The sequence below is a fragment of the Manis javanica genome, chromosome 3 (assembly GCF_040802235.1).
Source record: "Manis javanica isolate MJ-LG chromosome 3, MJ_LKY, whole genome shotgun sequence".
Lineage (NCBI taxonomy): Eukaryota > Metazoa > Chordata > Mammalia > Pholidota > Manidae > Manis > Manis javanica.
The window spans coordinates 34,180,621-34,200,303 of record NC_133158.1 but is presented as its reverse complement, the minus strand read 5'-3'; the positions used below and the strand labels follow the sequence as shown (position 1 = coordinate 34,200,303).

At 42.8% G+C, this 19,683-nt stretch overlaps 1 protein-coding gene across 2 annotated transcripts in view; it reads left to right on the top strand.

Annotated features, from left to right (window-relative positions):
• The first annotated feature begins 149 nt into the window (after positions 1–149).
• Positions 150–19,683, top strand: part of C3H3orf20 (chromosome 3 C3orf20 homolog) — a 98,735-nt gene continuing 79,201 nt past the window's right edge. The window contains exons 1-6 of one of the 2 annotated variants that reach the window (XM_073231084.1): positions 150–10,080; positions 10,433–10,979; positions 11,698–11,835; positions 14,592–14,711; positions 17,496–17,631; positions 18,551–18,835. In XM_073231084.1, coding sequence (XP_073087185.1) covers positions 10,514–10,979; positions 11,698–11,835; positions 14,592–14,711; positions 17,496–17,631; positions 18,551–18,835 — 1,145 coding nt within the window. In that variant the 5' untranslated portion in view covers positions 150–10,080; positions 10,433–10,513. Of the gene's footprint in view, positions 10,980–11,697; positions 11,836–14,591; positions 14,712–17,495; positions 17,632–18,550; positions 18,836–19,683 lie in introns of both variants that reach the window. The other variant, XM_037024033.2, reaches the window with a different exon arrangement.

The following is a 19,683-nucleotide window of genomic DNA, read 5'->3' as shown; positions in this document are numbered from 1 at the left end:
CCTAAGTGACGATTATCACCATACATGGATAGTCGGTGTTCAGTGTGTGTTGAATGACTGGGGTGTTTATGGTGTCTCCTGAGCCTGGTCAGAGACTGAGATGCTCCTTAGCTCTAAAGGGTAGTTTTTCAGCTCAGCTGTCTCCCTGCTGCTCCCACTGTAGGCTCTCATCACTCTCAGGAGTCACCTCAGAAGCCTGATTGGAATAGAGTTGGGCTGGAAAGAGGGGCAGATAGGTCCCTTCATCCTTGCTGACAATGGTGGGTAAGCAAGACTACAGAAGGACTTCATGTGTCTAAATATTGGAACAGACTAGGGCAGGTCTTCCAGGTACCTAAAGGAGCCCACTTCCCACAGGCTCTGTGATGGGCATGGGCTCAGCAATGTTGATGGGGGCACCATTACAGATTTCCGAAGAGTTCAGAGAGGGTCAATGACTTTTCCAAGGTCCTCTGGCATCTAAATGGCAGATCTGGAATTTAAATGTTTGTTTAGGTTCATCTTTGCTCCAGACTCATGGCTTTCTTCAATGCCTGTTGCCCCAATATCAAGCAGTATTAGAAATCCCAGATTTTTGAAAATTTAGCTTCTCAACTTCATATCAAGGGCAAAGTTGTCAGTGCTGTTAATGGTCATCCTGTCAGCCTAATCAGGTAAATACCTCTTATACATTAAAACCAACTGACCTGGTTGCCTTTTTTAGCTGAAATTGATAAGCTGATCTAATTCACATGGAGCTGCAAGGGATGCAGGATATCCAAAACAATCTTGAAAAAAAAAACAGTTCTGACTCACACTTCCTGATTTCAAGACTTAGCTACAAGTTATAGGAAACAAAACTGTCTTACTGACATAAGGGTAAACACACAAATCATTGGAATAGGAGTTGAGAGAGTCCAGAAATAAATACATACATCCATGGTAAATTGATTTTTGACAGTGGTGCCAAGACCATCCAATGGGGAAAGAATATTCAACAGATGATTTTGGGAGAATCGCACATGCAAAAGAATGGTTTGGACTGTGCCTTATGCCATATACAAAACCTACTCAAAATGGATCAAAGACCTCAATGTAAGCTAAACCTACAAAATCAGCTGAAATAGCTTGTAGGGCATAAGGGAAGGAGCCAAAAAATGGGAATACTAAGAAAAAACATCATAGAATCATAAAAGGAAGGTAAGGAAGAAAACAATAGAGAAGTAATGAGAAAGATGTATTTATAAGGTAGAGCAGAAGGACTCGGGGCTAATTGTGAAGAAAGGACAGGAAAACTAGTCAAGCAGCAATAGGCTGAGGAGTATGGGAGCCAGTGGTCACAAAAGGGGTCACTAAATCTCGTCTAGGGCACCTAAGGAAGACAGCAACGCAGTCTGAACAGTGGCTCATGGTCACCGAGTAACAGTAAGTCAGATTTTCTCTAGGGTTTCAAAGACTATAAACCTACTACTGATCCTCTCAGTGTACATGAGTTTAGTGTTTTGTGAGCCCAGTTAACATCCTCTTCCATTTCAGACCCAGAGTTCAAGAATTAGCACAAATAACCGTTTTACCATTTCTCACAGGCCTGTTTTCTATGAGTGTATCCAGTAGATGGCATCAGAGTTCTTAAGACTTCAGATCCGTGCTCTGTAAAACAGCGCTGCCCAGTAGAAATACGATGTAAGGCTTCTGTCATTTTCAGTTTTCTAGGTACCACATTGAAAAAGTGAAATTAATTTTATACTGTACTTTAATCCACTGTATCCAAAATATTTTAAGTTTAATCAATATACAAAAATGTTAGTGACATATTTTACATTTCTTTTCACGCCAAGTCTTAAGTCTCCACTGTGTATTCCCTTACAGTCAGTCCATCTCAATTCAGAAACTAAATTTTCATCATGAATACTTGACCTGTAGATTTCATAAACTGTTCAGTTGAAAAAGTAGATTCACATACCCAGTTTATTGCATACTTAAACATATTTGAAAGTTTGCCAGTAACAGTATCAAATTTTAAATTAAGAAAATTAACATTTAGTTCTGTAGTCATACCACATTTCAGATGCTCAAAAGACAACATGTCTCGTGCTACTGTACTGCATTGAGCACAACTCTAAATTATCTGTATTTACTTGTGTTAGCATTTGACCCTACATAATCTTCCCATTAGTCATGAAGGGGTTGGCAGGTATTTCTTCCAGGCATACATTAAGGATTCAAGATAACCTTAGGGCTGGCTGTGTTTAACTTGGGAGCACGCAGTGGTGAAACCTGTCAGAGCACATGACCATGTCTTTGTAGAGCTGAGTGAAATGTTTTGCATCAGGAATTGCTTTGAATTATTTATTTATTTTCAAATAATCTGTTATTTTTTCTCAAGGCCTTTGTGTGTTTTGATACAGTTTGTTTGAATTGGCTAAATAAATCATTTTGTTTGCTTGCAAAATTCCCATAGGAGAAACTTTAAATACATATCTATGAGACTCCTGCTATGTCTAGCTGTACATTTGCTAAAGATTTGTGGGGTAATTTATTTCCTCTTAAAGTCACATTGCAGCCCGGGAGATGGTTTTCAGCTAGCCAACCATGTTGTGACATACAGATGAGGTGGTAGAATTTAGAATTTGGCATGGGGGTGTGTACTGTTCTTTACAGTTGACACAACAGAGAGTAGCCATGCCATATGTGTTCATTTTTTTTTCAGGTAGTAAATTTAAGTCAGTAGTATGTCAAGCAGTTTCTTTCCGTGAAAAACTCTATGGCTAAGGTAGGTGATGATAATTGAGAAGAATTTGTTGACTCACTGAAACCATGAGAGAAAAGGAAACTATGTTGGTCTCCCCTTGCAAGCTGATGTGGGGTGAGGCATTTTGCTAGTGTAGGTTGTGGACCTCTAGCTTAATGTCTGTCTCGGGGTGGGTGCACTGGTGGCCAGGGAGAGAAGGATGTGACAGGTGCAGGGCATTGCCTAGGAAAGCTGGAAAGTGAGCCTCACGAAACAAAGAAACCTGTCACCCAGGCCTAGAATTGATCTCCTGTTACCATGTTTCTTAATAAATCCTGGGGTGCATTTAGGTATTCACACCTAGTAAATGTGTATTCAGTGGTGGGAGTGGCCAGAAATACTACTTTTTCATCCTCAAATAGCTTCTTTCTCCACTACATTTCTAACTGCCATGTTCTCCCTAACTCTAAAAACTCACCGGCTTGGTGGCCGTTTTGTCTGATTGTAAGCATTTTCACTGGGATATGTGCTGTTCTGCTTCTGTCTGATCATTTTCAGCAACTAAACCTCCCTGAACTTGAATGTGGTGGGTGGCCTTAGAGACTTGAGCCCTCACCTCTGCCCATACAATCATGGTTGGTTAGAGTTGTTTGTGAAAACCAGAAAAGACAAGAATGGACCCAATTTTCTAGCCCAGGTCTCCAAGGTCATAGGTCTGTTTGAGAACAATGCCCCTATCTGCAGGGGACCCATGATTTATCATCTCCTCTCCAAAAAGCATTGCCTTTTTTTTCTTTTAATTGAGAGGTATAATCAACATTCAACATTACATTAATTTCAGGTGTACAACATAATTTCCAATTTGGATATATTGCAAAATGATCACAAGTCTGGTTAACATCTGTCACCATATGTAGTTACAGGATATTTAATCTTACTTAGCAAGTTTCAAATATGCAATACAGTATTATTAACTATAGTCACTGTTATGTATTATATCCACAGGACTATTTTATAACTGAAAGTTTGTACCTTTGTCTCTTCACCCATTTTGCTGCTCACATTCTCCATCCCCGACACCTGCCTCTGGCAACTGGCAATATGTTCTCTCTGTGAGCTTGGGGTTTTTTCTTTTTTCTTTTAAGATTCCATTTATAAGTGGAACATGAGTGGATTCCACATGCAAGTGGATTATATGGTATTTGTTTTTCTCTGACTGACTTCACCTAACATAATACCCTTAGTTTTCATCCATGTTGTAAATGGCAAGAATTCCTTCTTTTTTAGCGGGTGAATGATATTCCACAGTATACATACACCACATTTTCATTATCCATTCATCCATTGATGTACACCTAGGTTGTTTCCATATCTTGGCTATTGTAGATAATGCTGCATTGAATACAGGGGTGTATATCTCTTTTTTGAGTTAGTATTTCTGTTTCCTTTGAATAAATACCCAGAAGTGGAATTTTTAGATCATATGGTGTTTCTACTTTTAACTTTTTGAGAAACCGCTGTACTGTTTTCCATAGTGGTTACACCAGTTAACATTCCCACCAGCAGTGCACAAAAGTTCCCTTTCCTTCACAGCCTCACCAACACTTGGTATTTCTTTTTTTTTTTTTAATAATGGCCATTCTAACGAGGTGATACCTTGTGGTTTTGATTTGTGTTTCCCTGATGATTAGAGATGTTGAGCACTTTTTCATGATTTCTAAAATACATCATCTTTACCTTGGAAAGGGTTTATATATCTTATGCTTAAGTTTTTAAGGGATGTGTAATTAATATAAACATGCCACTTTTAAAATCATCAAACATTTCTAAAACTGAGCTGCTCATATATTTTAATTGCTGCCTAATTGTTCATCAAATTAATCTGCATCATTGTTAAATGTAAACAGTTGTTGGCTGGCTGCTTCACTTTTAGGAGTGAAGTGGATGTCAGCATCTATTTGGTCCAACCAACACTGATCTTTATGCAAGTACCTTCTCTCTCCTTGGTTTTAAAGACCCCCCCCCTCCCTTTTTTAAACAGTCCCCTTGGGCATTACTTTGAAGAGTGAAATCACCAGGTCAAAGGGATGATCATTTTTATGGCTCTTGATGGGTCTTGCCTGAAGACGCATCTTGGTAAAGGCCCTAGGGTCACAATAAATCTCCCTCGTGGAGGATGCAGGTGGTTTGCAAGGAAATTCCTCTGCAGGATGAGCGGTGACCACCTGTTAACCTTACTTGCTGCAGGCGGTTTGGGTTGATCGTGTGCACTGCCCCCACTCTGCTTACTCTCAGGTCTCCGTAGCTCAGCCCTTTCTTCCTTTCATATGCTAGCAGTGCTCAAGATCTGCCCTGAAAGCTATTTAATATACTGCACGCGAAGAGGACTTCAGCTAGTAACTTAATTTTCCATTTTCCACTCCCATCTCCACTTCTTTCCCGCATCGAGGAAGGGCTCATTGTCATGGCTGGCCTCGCTTGAAGCTGTGCTCGCTTCCCTCAGTCACACAGTTACATCTGGACTGCTCACTGTCTTGATCAAAGTGTTTCTGATTAAAACCCGAGAGCCAGAAACCAGACAAAATAGTAAAGAAAGCTGGGACCAGATAACCTGAGGGGTTAGGTTTAATTTTGTTTTAAGCATACAATTGTGTATACTTCTACCAAAAAAATGAGTTCTAGATCAGGGCCAGTAATGAGAAGTTTTCTGTTAAGTCTGTTCCCAAATTTCCCCCTCACCTTCCTTCTTATGGAGTGTACTCAGTTTCTCTGAAGCTTGTTCAGAACTTTTCCACTTTTCACCTGTGTTCTGCTTATGTCCCACTGTGTACCCCTGGCAGTTCGCTGTGTCTGTGCCCTGTAAGTGCCCTTCCAGGTGCACCGGGGACTGGCAGTCCTGTTTTATACTGTAGGCAGAGGTCAGGGTGCCGTGGGGCAAGGTGAAGTCCATGTGCATCATCTTACACCAGCTCTTCTCACTTGGCCCTGCCTGCCCTTCCCAGGCGTGGCCCTTCCCCACTTCACACTGACCTGGGGCAGCATCTAGCTACTTGGCTTTGGAAAGCCTCCAGCCTGAGCAAGTGCCATCCCCATTGCCTGCAATGCTCTTCCTTCCCTTGTTCTCAGGTCTACTTCTATTTCCTAACCAGTTTCTGTCATTTCTGTTGTGCAGCCTTCTTCAGCCCACTCCAAATAATTTCCTATTTCTACTTAACATTCATTGAATACTTAACTCTGTTCTAGACCTTGTGCCAACTCTCTATGTGCATCACCTCACTTAATCTTCACAGTCCTGAGTGGTAGAGACTAGTGTCCACATGGGGCCCTTGAGAACATCACACAGATCAAATACCAGACTCCAGGTCACATAGAAGGTCACCTAGCCTGAACTGTTGGCCACCCAGTGGCACTGCCTCCTGTGGGCTTCCATCCTTGCAGCAAGTAGTCTGACTTGTCACTGTAGCTTTGTGCGCATGCCTCTTCCTTCTCCCCAGAGGAGACGGGCAGCAGTTTGTTGAATGAAGAACCTGCTGGGCTTGTGGTTATCTTTTATATAATTTATAAACTTACATGATCTTTTCGTTTTTTTGAGGGAGTTGTTTCTTGAAACTTTGTTTATAGCTGTCTACATGGATCGCTTAGGCTCTCCATGGCCTTTGATGCCTCAAATGTTCAGTTTCTGGCATGTAGCAGCACTGTACTCAGCACACTGTATCCTGTTAGAGGGAGAGAAGGCATGGTTCCAGCTCTGCATTTGCAGAGAAGAGATTTACCACATGGGGTGCAACTAACAATTGAAGACAATACATTTGAGTATTTGATTATACAACAAATGCAAATTCTTTTCATTTGAGTATTTGATTATACAACAAATGCAATACATTTGAGTATTTGATTATACAACAAATGCAGCCCTTCACAATCTGATTCAAGACCACTTTTCTAACTTCATCTGTTCCTCTTCCATAGACCCCAACAATTCTGATATGTTTTGCAGTTCTCTGAACTCACTATGCTTTAAATGTCTCTGTTCCTTTGTGCATACTGTTCTGCAGCCTGGAATGCCTTCTCCTTCCTGTCTGCTTGGCAGCTTATACTTCTCTTTTACAGCAACCTTCCCCACTGCTTCTTTGGTCTTTGTTCATTTTTCTGTAGTGCAACTCGCACCATAAAGTTTATAAGTCAGTTTTGTATGTCTGTTCCACCTGTTAAATGGTGAGCTGCTTGAGGGCAAGGCCCGTTTCTCAGTGATGGAAAAATGAATGAGTGACAGAACAAAAATTGGATACCTGGAGAAGAGGGGGCAGTGATATTCCACCATGGCTGGTTGTCAGTAAGGGATCACATCTGACTGCAGGAATAGAGATCTGCATTAAGTGGCTAAAAGAGATTAGGGGCTCATTCTCTCATGTGAAGCAAATTTGGAGGTGTAAGTGCTTAAGTGCTGGTGTGGGAAGGTGCTCCCATGTCATCAGAAGCCCAGGCTCTCACTCTGCTCAGCCACCTTTAATGCATGGCTTCCTTCATGGTAGCTTCATGGCTCTGAATGACTGCTGTAGCTACAGCCATTTCATCCATTCTAGACATGAACAAAGAGTAGGTCAGTGAGTGAAGAAAATTTCTTCTCTCCATGAAGGCAGCCTCCTTTAAAAAGATTTCTCAGACCCTACCCAACAGTTCCACCTTCATCTCATCTGTATTTTGAAGAGAGATTTATATGGTAATAAATATGGGTTATTTGTACATTTAATTTAAAATGACATTTCTTAAAAAAAAACCAATAGCTTTTACCTGTGAATATACTTTTCTTCAAAAAAGATAGCAGTTGGCCAGTAAGCACATGAAAAGATGCTCAACATCTTTCGTCGTCGTGGAAACACAAATCAAAACTAGTGAGACAGGATGGCACTGAAATCAAAAGGACATAGTAACAGGTGTCAGCAAATGCATGGAAAAATTAGAACCTTCATGCCCTGCTGCTGGGACTGTAACATGGTGCAGCCACTTCGGAAACCAGCCTGGCAGATCCTCACAATGTTGAACATTGAGTTACCATGTGACCCAGTATTTCCATTCCTAGGTACATTCCCAAGAGAATGAAAACGCCTGTCCACATAAAAACCTGTACATGAATGTTCATAGCGGTACTATTCATAATAGCCACAAAGTGGAAACAACCAGAGAGCCCATCGAACAATGAATGGATCAACTAATTGTGGCTTATCCATATAATGGAATATTATTCAGCTGTAAAAATGAATGAAATAACTCATAAATGCTGTAACATGGATGAACCTCTAAAACATGCTAAGTGAAAGAAGCCAGTCATGACAGACCAGACACTATGATTCTATTAATGTGAAGTGTTCAGAACTGGCAAATCTGTAGAGACAGGAAACTTGATGAGTAGTGGCTTAGGGGTAAGGGGGAATGGAGAGTAACTGCTAATGGGTTTCTTTTGTGGGTGATAAAAATGTTCTAAAATGAGGTCATCGTGTTGGATGCTTGAGTATACTAAAAACCGTTGTACACTTTCCAAAGGGTGAATTGTATGGGATGTGAATTATATCCCAACAAGCCTGTTTTAAAAATCAGCTTTTATTCGATCGTGAGACTCAAAAGGAAGGAACTGGTGGTGCATAGGGTGGGGAGAAGTCCCTCAAACTAGTTAACATTTCAAGGATTGTATTCGTGTTCTCTTCATTTGAGTCCTGGCTTAAAAAATCTGCCCTGCATGGCCAGGGTCAGATCCCTCTGGCTGGTTGCCCAGATGACTGAGATTCTGAGTGGTTTCTTTGTTCTGTAGACTTATCATTTAAAAAATGAATCTATTTTTCTGAGTTTCCAAAGCTGAAGAATGGTGATGCCAGAGGGTCAGCAAATAGATGTACGAAGCCACTTTATCTGCAAAGCCGCAGGATGTCACAAGGGTTTGCTCTATGGGCCTCTTGTTCTTGGAGATTTTGTTGCTGCTACATGGGTAGAGGCAGCTCAGAACATGTGGGGAAGTCGTCGTCGTGTTTGGAAAGGGCTCTGCCAGGAGTCTGCAGTCTTCCTCAGCCTCTGATTCCTTAACAGTGAAAACCAGAGAGAAAATAGCTTTTTCACCCCAGGGTGGTCACACCAGATCATGGACATGAACCTGTTGCATAAACACAGGGTGTGTACCAGGGGTGCAGTCCAGGAATGACAAATTTGGGGTGGCTCCAGAGGACTTGGTTTGGAAAGTGAAAGGTTGAGGATTGTCTGGTGGAAGAAGAGGTCCATGGGGTTGGAAGGCTGTGGTAACAAAGATTGTTAGAAGATGCCAGCCAGCAACCCTTCCTCCGCTCTAAAGGCCAGTGCTGTCAGGCCAAATCTCACATTATCAGTGTGCTTACTTGGGGCCATTTAAGTCAGATACAGGGGCAGCTGGCCGGCACTGCATGGGAATGCTGACAGATGGTCAGAAGGGGGACCCAGTCTGTCCTCTGCTCTAAGCTTTCCTTAGACCAGCCTTTCCTACGTGTTCTGGATTCTTAAGCATCTTTTACAGATGCGCATATTCTCTGAAAGCCCCTCAGGAATGAAAAGAAATAAATCTTCATTTTTGTGTAGCTCAAGATCAAGAAGTGACTTTACATTTTTGTCCATGTATTTTAGATTGTAATGTTACTGAAGAATGTCCCAATGGGATTCAGATCAGATGAGTGAAACTTTCAGATTTGATTACAAAACTCTAGAAGTCTATTTATGGATTTTTCTAGCCATTTTTGTGCTCATCAAATTGTTCTTCACACTCCCTCTTCAATCAATTGTCTATTTTTGGTATAAATTTAGATACGAATAGAACACAGTTTAGAAGTATGTCAGGGTAAAAACCACTGCAGCATTTAATTGTGTTCAGCTGACCCTAACACAAGTATGCTTATCTGCTAACCTCACTGCTATATATGTCCACTTGATGCCAACCCTCAAGAAGTTCTGTTAAAGTGGGAAGATAATTGTCATAGTTCTTCGATTTTAAGGTGTATGTATTTCCCATTTAAACAGTTCTGAAATTTTGATACATCTCACAGCCATTGTCATCTTACATTGATTTTTTTCTTGTGAGATGGTGCATCTCAATCAGTTACATCACATCTTAGATTTAATGAAATGTGGCAAATGATATTAGTCATTGAATTAAGAAAATTCATTCTCTTCATGTTCTTTTCTGTCTGGCCTTGCTCGTACATGTTGAATAATTCCATGCCCATCTTGCTTTGCAACCAGGAGCTTCTACCTCACCTTCCTCCACAGAGAGTCAGTGAAGCATCTTTTTGTTTTTGCAGGTTTTTATTAACAGACCACAGGCGGATCTTCCATCCTTAGATCTCTAACAACAAAAGGTGTGGTGGGCCCTTTCTTCCTTCCCCATCCTTTCTATTCATCTAGCCTTTGGGGTCCCTCCCTGGGTACTCAGTTTGTCTGACTGTCCCTGGAACCATTTTTGAGACGTGCTCATGCCCAGGCCCTTCCCTAAGTGACTGACTAATAATACAGGTCTGCCTGATGGTGTCTCTGGAAAGAGAAGGGAGGATGGGCATCCCCTTGCCCTCTTTGTAGAGAGTGGCCAGTTGTTTCCTCATCCTTCCTACGTAGGACCTGCTGGCTCAGTGACCTATAAGGGCCATTTCAGCACTTTCATTCTGTCTCCAAGGCTTCACCTTAGTAAGAACTTGTACTGTCTCCACCTCTCAGGGTGGTTTAACTCTTTACCGCTGAAGATCCTTCTTGTCTGGGATGGGCAATATTACCTAGAAGCACACATGTTCCAGCACCATGAACGACAGCAAGAGTAACCGAGAGGTGTACCAGCAGTACATAGTCATGGCCCCCGGGCTGCTGGCCCGCATCTCCAAACTGCTCATTGTTTGCCGGAAGGCAGGTATTTCTGTACCTAAGGGCATCCGAAACATCTTTGAGTTCACTTGGGAGGAGCTCATCACTGACCCCATGGTGCCTGCCCCATCTGACATCCTGGGCCTAGAGGTCAGCATTGGCGCCCCAGCTGTGGTGCCTGTGGATTCAGCGTCTGTGCAGGCCCCCATCGAGAAGAAGCCACCACCCTCAGTACCACCTCTGCCAGTGCTGCCCACATCTGTGGGGCCAGCCAAGTTCGCCCACTCTCCCACCCCACCAGTGCCCTCCGGCTCGGAGACCCTGCACAGGTTCCATCGGCAGTCCATTCACCTGCTGACAGAGCTGCTCACCCTGAAGTTGAAGGCCATGGTGGAGTCCGTGTCTGGTAAGCCTGCCATGCCAGATTGTTCTCCATTTATTCTGGATCTGGGCGGGTCTGCGCGGACCAGTGTGTGTGTCCACCGCACCCACCCCAGACAAGTATGTAAGGATGCTGGGACTGAGTGGCAGCCGTGTGTCTGCTGTAGGTATTGAACTCCTTCCCACAACCATCTCCAAGAATCATCCTCTTACTCCTCTCTACTCTCCACTTTTTCCTCCCATTCTCGGATCTTTGCTGAGTCCAGATGGGAAGGTTGACTGTGGAGAACAGTGTGAGGTCAGAGGGTGGAGGGGTGGAAATGACAGAGAGGTGGAGAGAGGCAGCACCAAGGAGGGGGCAAATTGGAAGGGCCAACCGTTTGTTAGCTAGACAGAGGCGAGTAGAACCAGAATCAGGGAGAGTTAGGGGAACTGGGGTCTATCCCTGGCAAGAGCGTCATCCCAAGGTCAAGATCTGTATCAGTAACTGAGCCTTCTCAATGCTGTGTTATTTTAAATCCCAATAGCGTCAGTACCCAGGCCTATGGGTGGAAAGGGTGAAGGGCAGGGAACAAAATGCCACCTGACAGGTCTTGAGAACTTGAGACCCTTCCATTAGGAGCCCCCTCACACTTGCCTACCCTAGGAATAGATTACTCTACCTTTATTTTCTGGGCCATTTTCTGAAAGCATTAGCCCTGTGCTGGGAGGAAAATGAGTTACGTCAATGATTCCTTTAATAGGTGCCAACCCCCTGGACATCACCAGGCGCTTTGTGGAGGCCAGCCGGCTCCTCCATCTCAGAGCCAAGGAAATGGCTTTCAACTACCTGATTGGCACCGTTGGGAGAAGTAGCTGTGGTGTTGGACAGTTGGGAAAAGGTGGGTACCTGAGCTTCAGCCCTTAGATGAAAGTTCAAACAGTACCAACAAGACTGCAATGGAAAGGTCAGATCCCCAGTTTAAATTTTTGCTATTTCCAAGAATTGAGGTGGCTATGCAGCAACATATTTTTAAATGCTGCAGGTGAGTGTCTAAATTGATGCAGTTCCATGGGGAGCAGTTTGTGATATCTGCAAAGTGGGAGATGCTCAAGCTTCTTACAGTCCAGCAGTTTCTCTCCTAGGTAATTCACTAGAGCTGTGCATCTCAGACTACCTGCGGTGAAGGACCGCTATATAAAATTTACAGTCTTTTGTGGACCAGCCCTTTCAAAAATATGATAAAGATGTCACAGCAATGCCAAATTGCTCCAGAGTTTTCTAAATGTTTACTCACAGTTTTTGTACTCACCTGGTTATGGCATGGTGTGGATTCATACCAGTCCACACACCACACTTGAGGATTTCACATACATAAGAAGTTATACCAAAATGTTGCAGAGTTGTTTGAAATGGCATAAAAAGGGGGAAACAACCTAAATGCCCATAAATGAGAGAAAAACTGCAGTTTGTTTACACAGTGGAACATAATGAGAAGTGAAAATGAATCAAGCAGTAAAGCACCCATATCAATATAGATAAATCTCAAAAAATAGTGTTAAGCAAAGAAAAAACAAGCTATAGAAGTATAAGGTATTTAAATAAAATTTAAAGAATGCAAAGTAACAATATATTGCTTACTGGATCCATTGTTCAAGTATATAAGCATGAAGGGAAATGACAGATACAAGTTGGAGGAAGTGCTCTCTGGAGAGGGGTGGAGGGCTGGCATCTGGAAGACAGTGACTCAGTATCTGTGATGTGCCTCTTAAGCTTGGTGGGTATACAGATACTGATTTGAATGCCTAAAAGTTCTCACTGTTAGGAGTTTTCATAGGGAAGCATAAAAAGTTACTATCTTGTAATCATTTACCCTCACCTATAAAATACATCCCCATGTAGCATTTCTCCCAGTCAACTGAATATTTGTTAGGCTTCCCATGGTCAGAGGTTAAACATCTGATAATAATAATCACATACAGTGTAAAAAAGTTGCATAGTAAAATTGTAAGCCTTGGAATTTCATGAAGTCAGTAAAAGAGATGTTGGAGAACAGCTCAATTCCCACACAAAGCCACTGGTGATGATGCGGGGGAGCAGAACTAGTGACTACTGAAGAAAGGAAAATTGTCCATGTGGGCCTTCCATGGAGAAAGGATGATTCAGGTATCAAAGAGTTAAAAATAAAAATTGATAAAGCCTTTGGATATTTTTGCAAAAGGCAAACATGAAGGAGCTCATGTTTTATTGCTGTCATATAAAAAAATTGACACTTTTCTTACAAGAATTAATGTGCGCTTACGATATCAACCAATGGTTAAATATAAGATAAAGGCTATTTTGATAAATTTTGTTTTCCTTTTCTAAGATAAAGTTCCGCTCAGACATTTTTTTACCCCACTACTTACCATGAAATGGAAGTCCCTGTTTTAAGGGACTTTACTCTGCGCCCGTTCTATTCAGGGTCAGCTGGGCCCTGATAACACAGGTCATCTAATTATGCTGTACCCATGCAGATGGTCACTAGCATATATGGAGTTCAGCACCTTGAGTTCCACACGGGGCTTAGAGATGCATCTCACCTGAGGGTTCGGCAGCCTGCTGGTTTGCTGTATGGGTAAGAGCTGACCTGGTAGCCCAACCACTCATCCTCAGCTTTGCCTGGTGCTCTCCCAACCAACGTTACGTTCCCTCACTGAAAAGGAAACGGCTGTTACCATTAGCATTCCACCTCATAAGGTTACTAAGATTAATTTCCCAGGAGAGGGATTATTGGGGCAGAGAGTCTCAGTATGTGTATAGTTCTTGGTATAGCATTGTTTTCTAGATGAATTTTCTCTATACTAGCAGGATTGACCAGTCTTATCCCATCTTCACCAGCATTGGCTATTGTTAGTTCATTTCTACTGAGTTCGGAGGTACTGAAAATTGTCCTAATTTCAACTTTTGGATCACTGGTGAAGATGATTGCGTGTTTGCATCACCCAGTGTGCAGTCTCTGGTTATAGTCTTTGTCTACATCCAAGGTCTCATACAATTTTTGAATGAGCCATGATGAACTGCTTAACATTGCCTAACAGTTTCACGCCTAACTAGTGAAGGGACCATATCTGGGGGAAGAATAAGGAAATAATCTGATGGGGTTTTTGTAGGATGATCAAGATTTTCCACTAGCAATGGGGATAGTAAATTTTCATTCTTGAATGGTCAAATATCAGATTATTCTACACAAAATTGTGATTCTGTAAGAGACTGATCTGTTGTTAAAGAAGCATCTGATTTCTAAGGCTTGGACAGGAGAAGATGGTTGACTCTAAAATTCCTCTGGCTGGTCCAGTGTTTATTCTCTTCACCTAGTGCAGCAGTCCTATCTGCATGTGCCCTCACAATGATGTCACCTTTCGTGCTGGCTTGCTGCTTCCTGCTCTGGTGTCATTTCACTCTTGAGATGTGCAGAGATGGGGAGCTGGTGCTATAGAGAGGCACCTTAATTGAACCTTAAAATTCCCTTAATTGCTCTGAGTCTACTTGTGCATTAAAAAGTCTTTCTTCCAAGATACGGTTGTTTTGTAACAACAGGGCTCTTAGAATATCTGGTCTACCATTCTGCCAGACCAGAAAGTCCATATTGAAGAATGTTTTTCTCTTCTGCTCCAGAGTTCTTTACGATCGTCTCAGCCATGGGAGTGAACTTGCCTTACCAGCTTATCTACGAGTCATCTACTGGCTGTCTGAGCTTTTCTCTCTCAACTGGGAGGGAAATCAAGAAGAAAGCAGGTAGCAGATTCCCAGCAAGACCTCTTAGCCCATATTTGGGGATTGGGATAGGGAGGGCAATGGAAGATTCCCTGTGTAGGTTCATGGGATGGCTTGGTTTAGTTTTCTGATGGCCAACATCCAAAAGACAAGGAACAACAACAAATGCTAGCGAGGATGTGGAGAAAGGAGATCCTGCACTGCTGGTGGGAAGGTAAATTAGTTCAACCATTGTGGAAAGCAGTACGGAGGTTCCTCAAAAAACTAAAAATAGAAGTACCATTTGACCTAGGAATTCCACTCCTAGGAATTTACCCAAAGAAAACAAGGTCCCAGATTCAAAAAGAAATATGCACCTCTGTTTATCACACTACTATTTACAATAGCTAAGATATGGAAGCAACCCAAGTGTCCATCAGTAGATGAACAGATAAAGAAGAGGTGGTACATATACACAATGGAATACTATTCTGCCATAAGAAAGAAAGAAATCCTACCATTTGCAACAACATGGATAGAGCTAGAGGATACTATGCTTAGTGAAATAAGTCAGGCAGAGAAAGACAAATACCAAATGAATTCCCTTATTTGTGGAGTAAAATGAAAGAAATCTGAAGGAACAAAATAGCAGACTCACAGACTCCAAGAATGGACTAGCGGTTACCAAAGGGGAGGGATTGAGGAGGGTGGGTGGAAGGGAGGGAGAAGGGATTGTGGGGTATCATAATCAGTGCATGTGGTGTGTGTGGGGTCATGGGGAAGACAGTGTAGCACAGAGAAGACAAGTAGGGACTCGGTAGCATCTTACTACACTACAGACAGTGACTGAAGTGGGGCATGGGAGGAAACTTGATAATAAGGGTGAATGTAGTAACCACATTGTTTTCCTTGTGAAACGTTTGTAAGAGTGTATATCAATGATACCTTAATTTAAAAAAAGAGTATAAAAAATGATCTGTTTGCAGATGACTTGATCTTATATGTAGAAAAGCCCAAAGATTCCCCCCAAAATTGTTAAATTAATAAATGAATTCAGCAGAGCAGCAGTATACAAAGTCAACAGAAAAATCAGCTGCCTTTCCATACATAAACAGTGAACAATCTGAAAGGAGAATTATAAAAACAATTCCATTTACAATAGCATCAATAAGAATAAAATACTCAGGAATTAACCAAGGAGGTGAAAAACTTATATAATGACAACTACAATACATTGCTTAAAGAAATAAGAATACATAAATAAATGGAAACATACCATGTTCATAGATAGGAAGACTTAATATTGTTAACATGTAATACCCAGAGTGCTCTACAGATTCAGGGCAATGTCTTTCAAAATCCCAAAGATGTTTTTGCAGGAATAGAAAAACTCATCCTAATATTCATATGGAATCTCAAGGGACCCCTGGATAGCCAAAACAATCTTGAAAAAGAACAACAAAACTGGAGGCCTCATACTTCCTGATTTAGCTACATCTTAACTACAACTTAATTACAAAGCTACAGTAATCAAAATAGTGTGTTATTGGCATAATGACAAACATATAGGCCAGTGGAATAGAATAGAAACCCAGAAGTAAATCTTCACATGTGGTCAAATTATTTTTGACAAGAGTGCCAAGACCGTTCAATGGGGAGTATCTTTCTGTTGTCTTTTCAACAAGTGGTGCTGGGAAAACTGGATTGGCACATGCAAAAGTATGAAGTTGGACCCTTACCTAACTCTCTATTGAAAAATTAAAATGGATAAAGGGCCTAAATGTAAGACCTAAAGCAATACAACTCTTAGAAGAAAACAGAACAAAAACCTCATGCCTTTGGATTTGGCAGTGATTTTTTGGATATGACACCAGAGGCACAGGCAAAAAAAGAAAAAATAGACAAATTGGACTTCATGAAAATTCCAAAATTTTTTTCATCAGAAGACACTATTCACAGAGTGGATATATTGGAATATTGCTCAACCTTAAAAAAGGAGGAAATTCTGACATTTGCTACAATATGAATGAACCTTGAGGACATTATGCTATGTGAAAAGAGCTAGTCGGAAAAAGACAAATACTGCATGATTCCACTTATGTGCAGTACTTAGAGTTGTCCAAATCATAAAGACAAAGTAGAATAGTTGTTTTCAGGGACTGGGGGGCAGTGGAGAGTGGGGAGTTAGTGTTTAATGAGGACAGAGTTTTAATTTTACAAGATGAAAAGAGCTATATGGATGGATGGTGATGATGGTTGCACAACATTATTGCATTTAATTAACCAATAATTAAATAATGCATTTAATTAACCACTGAACTGTATGCTTAAAAATGGTTATGGTAAATTTTTATGCATATTTCACCACAATAGGAATTGCAGTCCAAGTCTCAATTAATACACACTCTCCTCTGCAAAAGGCCTGAGATTAACCACCATCAGAGAAGTGTGGAAGCCGATGGAGATGGAATTGAGACTTTCTGTCTTTATTGGAAAAAGGGAGTCATGCACTTCAGCATCATGACAGCCACATCTGTGCTCTCCCCACTTAGAACCAGGCTGCCCCGGGGAAACACAGCTGAATTCATCACTGCAAAAATTTGTTCCTGACACACATTTAGTTCACTTGTGGAGTGATGTCTCTGTTTTATGTGACCTGCCGGAGATTGCTGTGCTCAGGAAGCGTAAATGGATTCCCCCAGTTACTTTGACTCTCAGGGGATGCTGTTGTCCTGTGCTCCCTGCCCTCTCATCCCCAGGTGAACATGATATCTTGGGAAACCATTTTCTAAAACCCCTCCCTAACCTCTTCAACTCCAACTACAGCCAAAGCAAAACATCTAGAAGATGCAGTCATGTTTTCCCAACAACAAGGAGCCAGGACCTCTGCCTCTGATATGATCGAGTCCAGTGACCCCTGCCCTGAGGCCCGGGAGAAGCTGCAGGAGATGTGTCGCCACATGTGAGCACTCAGTGGTTGGGGACGGATGCGAGAGGAGGGTATGGCCAACAGTCGCCTGCGCACATGAAGGGGAAAATCATGGAAGTGTCTGCACTGTGCCAGAGATGGTCAGCTACCCAGTGCTCTCAGTGACAGTGATGGGGTGATGGCTGTCCCTCACACCTGTACACGTTCCCAGTCCTTCCCCTCTCACTATGACCATAAGAGGAAGAGAGGACTTAGACTGTTTTGCAGATGAGGAAACTGAGCTTCAGGCTCACAGGTGGGTGGGGCGCCCGGGTACTTTGTCTCCTCACTAGTAATGCCCCAAAATATGGTTTATTTCTTAACATAATTTGTCAGAGGCCCTCCTATCAAAAAGAAACACCTCTGAAAAGAAACAAAAAACATTGACATTGGTGATTAATGGTATTTATATTATGGGTTCTACAAGTCCTAGCAAGTCAGTCTGCATTTGTCCAAGGGCCCAGATGTTGGGCCATAAAGGATTTAAAACCTTGACACATCTAAGCCATACATATCTCAGGCTTCCTGGGCCATTATTATTGTAGCTACAGAACATGGGGAGAGGGCAGCCACCCAGTTTATCCTTTACTGTAACAATCTGAAAGGAAGCTGGGTTTCCTTGTAACCTCAGGACTGGGGGGTGGGCAAAGCTTCCAGCTCCCACAGGAACCCATTCTGCACACAGTCTGACTCCATGGCTCCTCACCCCAGTGCAAATGGTGGAAAGCAGGCAAGGATTGGTGCTGGGGCCTTCCCAGTTCTTCCTAAAAATACTGCCACTAAGGATCAGGGGAACTGGGGGGGTGCGGTATTTTTGGGACAGGGGTCTTGGGAGCTGGGGAGGGGCTGTGGAGAGCCTCCCTGGGAGTGAGAGCCAAGTGGCTAGAAGGTATGTTGCTCTCCTTCCCTGCAGAGAAGCTGAAAAGGCCTTGTGGAAAGGGAGGAATATCTTCTACCCCATGATCTTACGCAACTACAGGGCAAAGATGCCCTTTCATCCAGTGTTGGCCCCGAAGGGGGATGCTCAAACCCCGAGCTCCTATCATCCTCTCCTTCCGGGCGCACAGACTCCCACTCCCGCCCCTCACCAGCTCCCTGCCCACCATCTGCACTTCGGCCGGAGATCTCAGGACTGGAAGGCATCCAAGAAGACCATCAAGTTGCATTATGCCTTCTGTGATGGGTCCTCCTTCGTTTAGTATCCTTTTATTTGGAGCTGCCCTTTCTCCCCAGCAACTCCATCCCAGAGAACCCCCAGGCTTGCAAAAGCCTGAGTATTTACTCTGTTTTTTTAATTGATCAGGGAAGCCTGGTGGTGGGTCCCCTGGAGTACTACAGGTTTTTCCAGGTCAGAGAAGGCTCCTGTTGGAGCATGTCTGGGTGGGAAGCAGTGGATCAGGAAGTCACCTCGGGCCCGTGTTCCTTGCAGGGGTCCTGTCGCCTCCTACCCGATATGTGCTGGAGCTGGCCCAGACCCCAGATGCCCAAGCCATCTGGCAGCCAGGCTCTGAGGCTAGAGAGAGAAAAGCACTTATTCTAGGTCCTGCAGTCTGAGTTGGATGAGATGTCGAAGAGGGAAGACACTAAGCTATTCATCCCTGTCGCTTCATTGTAGGATTGGGTAGAGTGACTCATTCAGTGTCACAAAAGGAATTTGGAGGCCAAGCCTGGGTTCAGAGCTGCCTCACCTCCATTTAGAGCCCTCTTTTTGGTACTGTATTTATGCCTTTCAGGACTGTTTCCTGTAGCAGAGAACAGGATGGGGTGGTGGTGTAGAAGGGGACCCCATTTAATAATAAAACCACTGGCCACTCCAGCAACCCCTCCCCTACCTTTAGAGGAGAGGGCAGCTCTCTGAACTGTCAAAACAGGCTGCCCAATCAGGCCTGCCTGGCAGCAGGCCCCCTCACTTCATTTGGCCTCCTTGCCACTGAACTGGGAATTCAGAATTTTTTTTTTTTTTTTTTTTTTTTGAGAGGGCATCTCTCATATTTATTGATCAAATGGTTGTTAACAACAATAAAATTCAGTATAGGGGGGTCAATG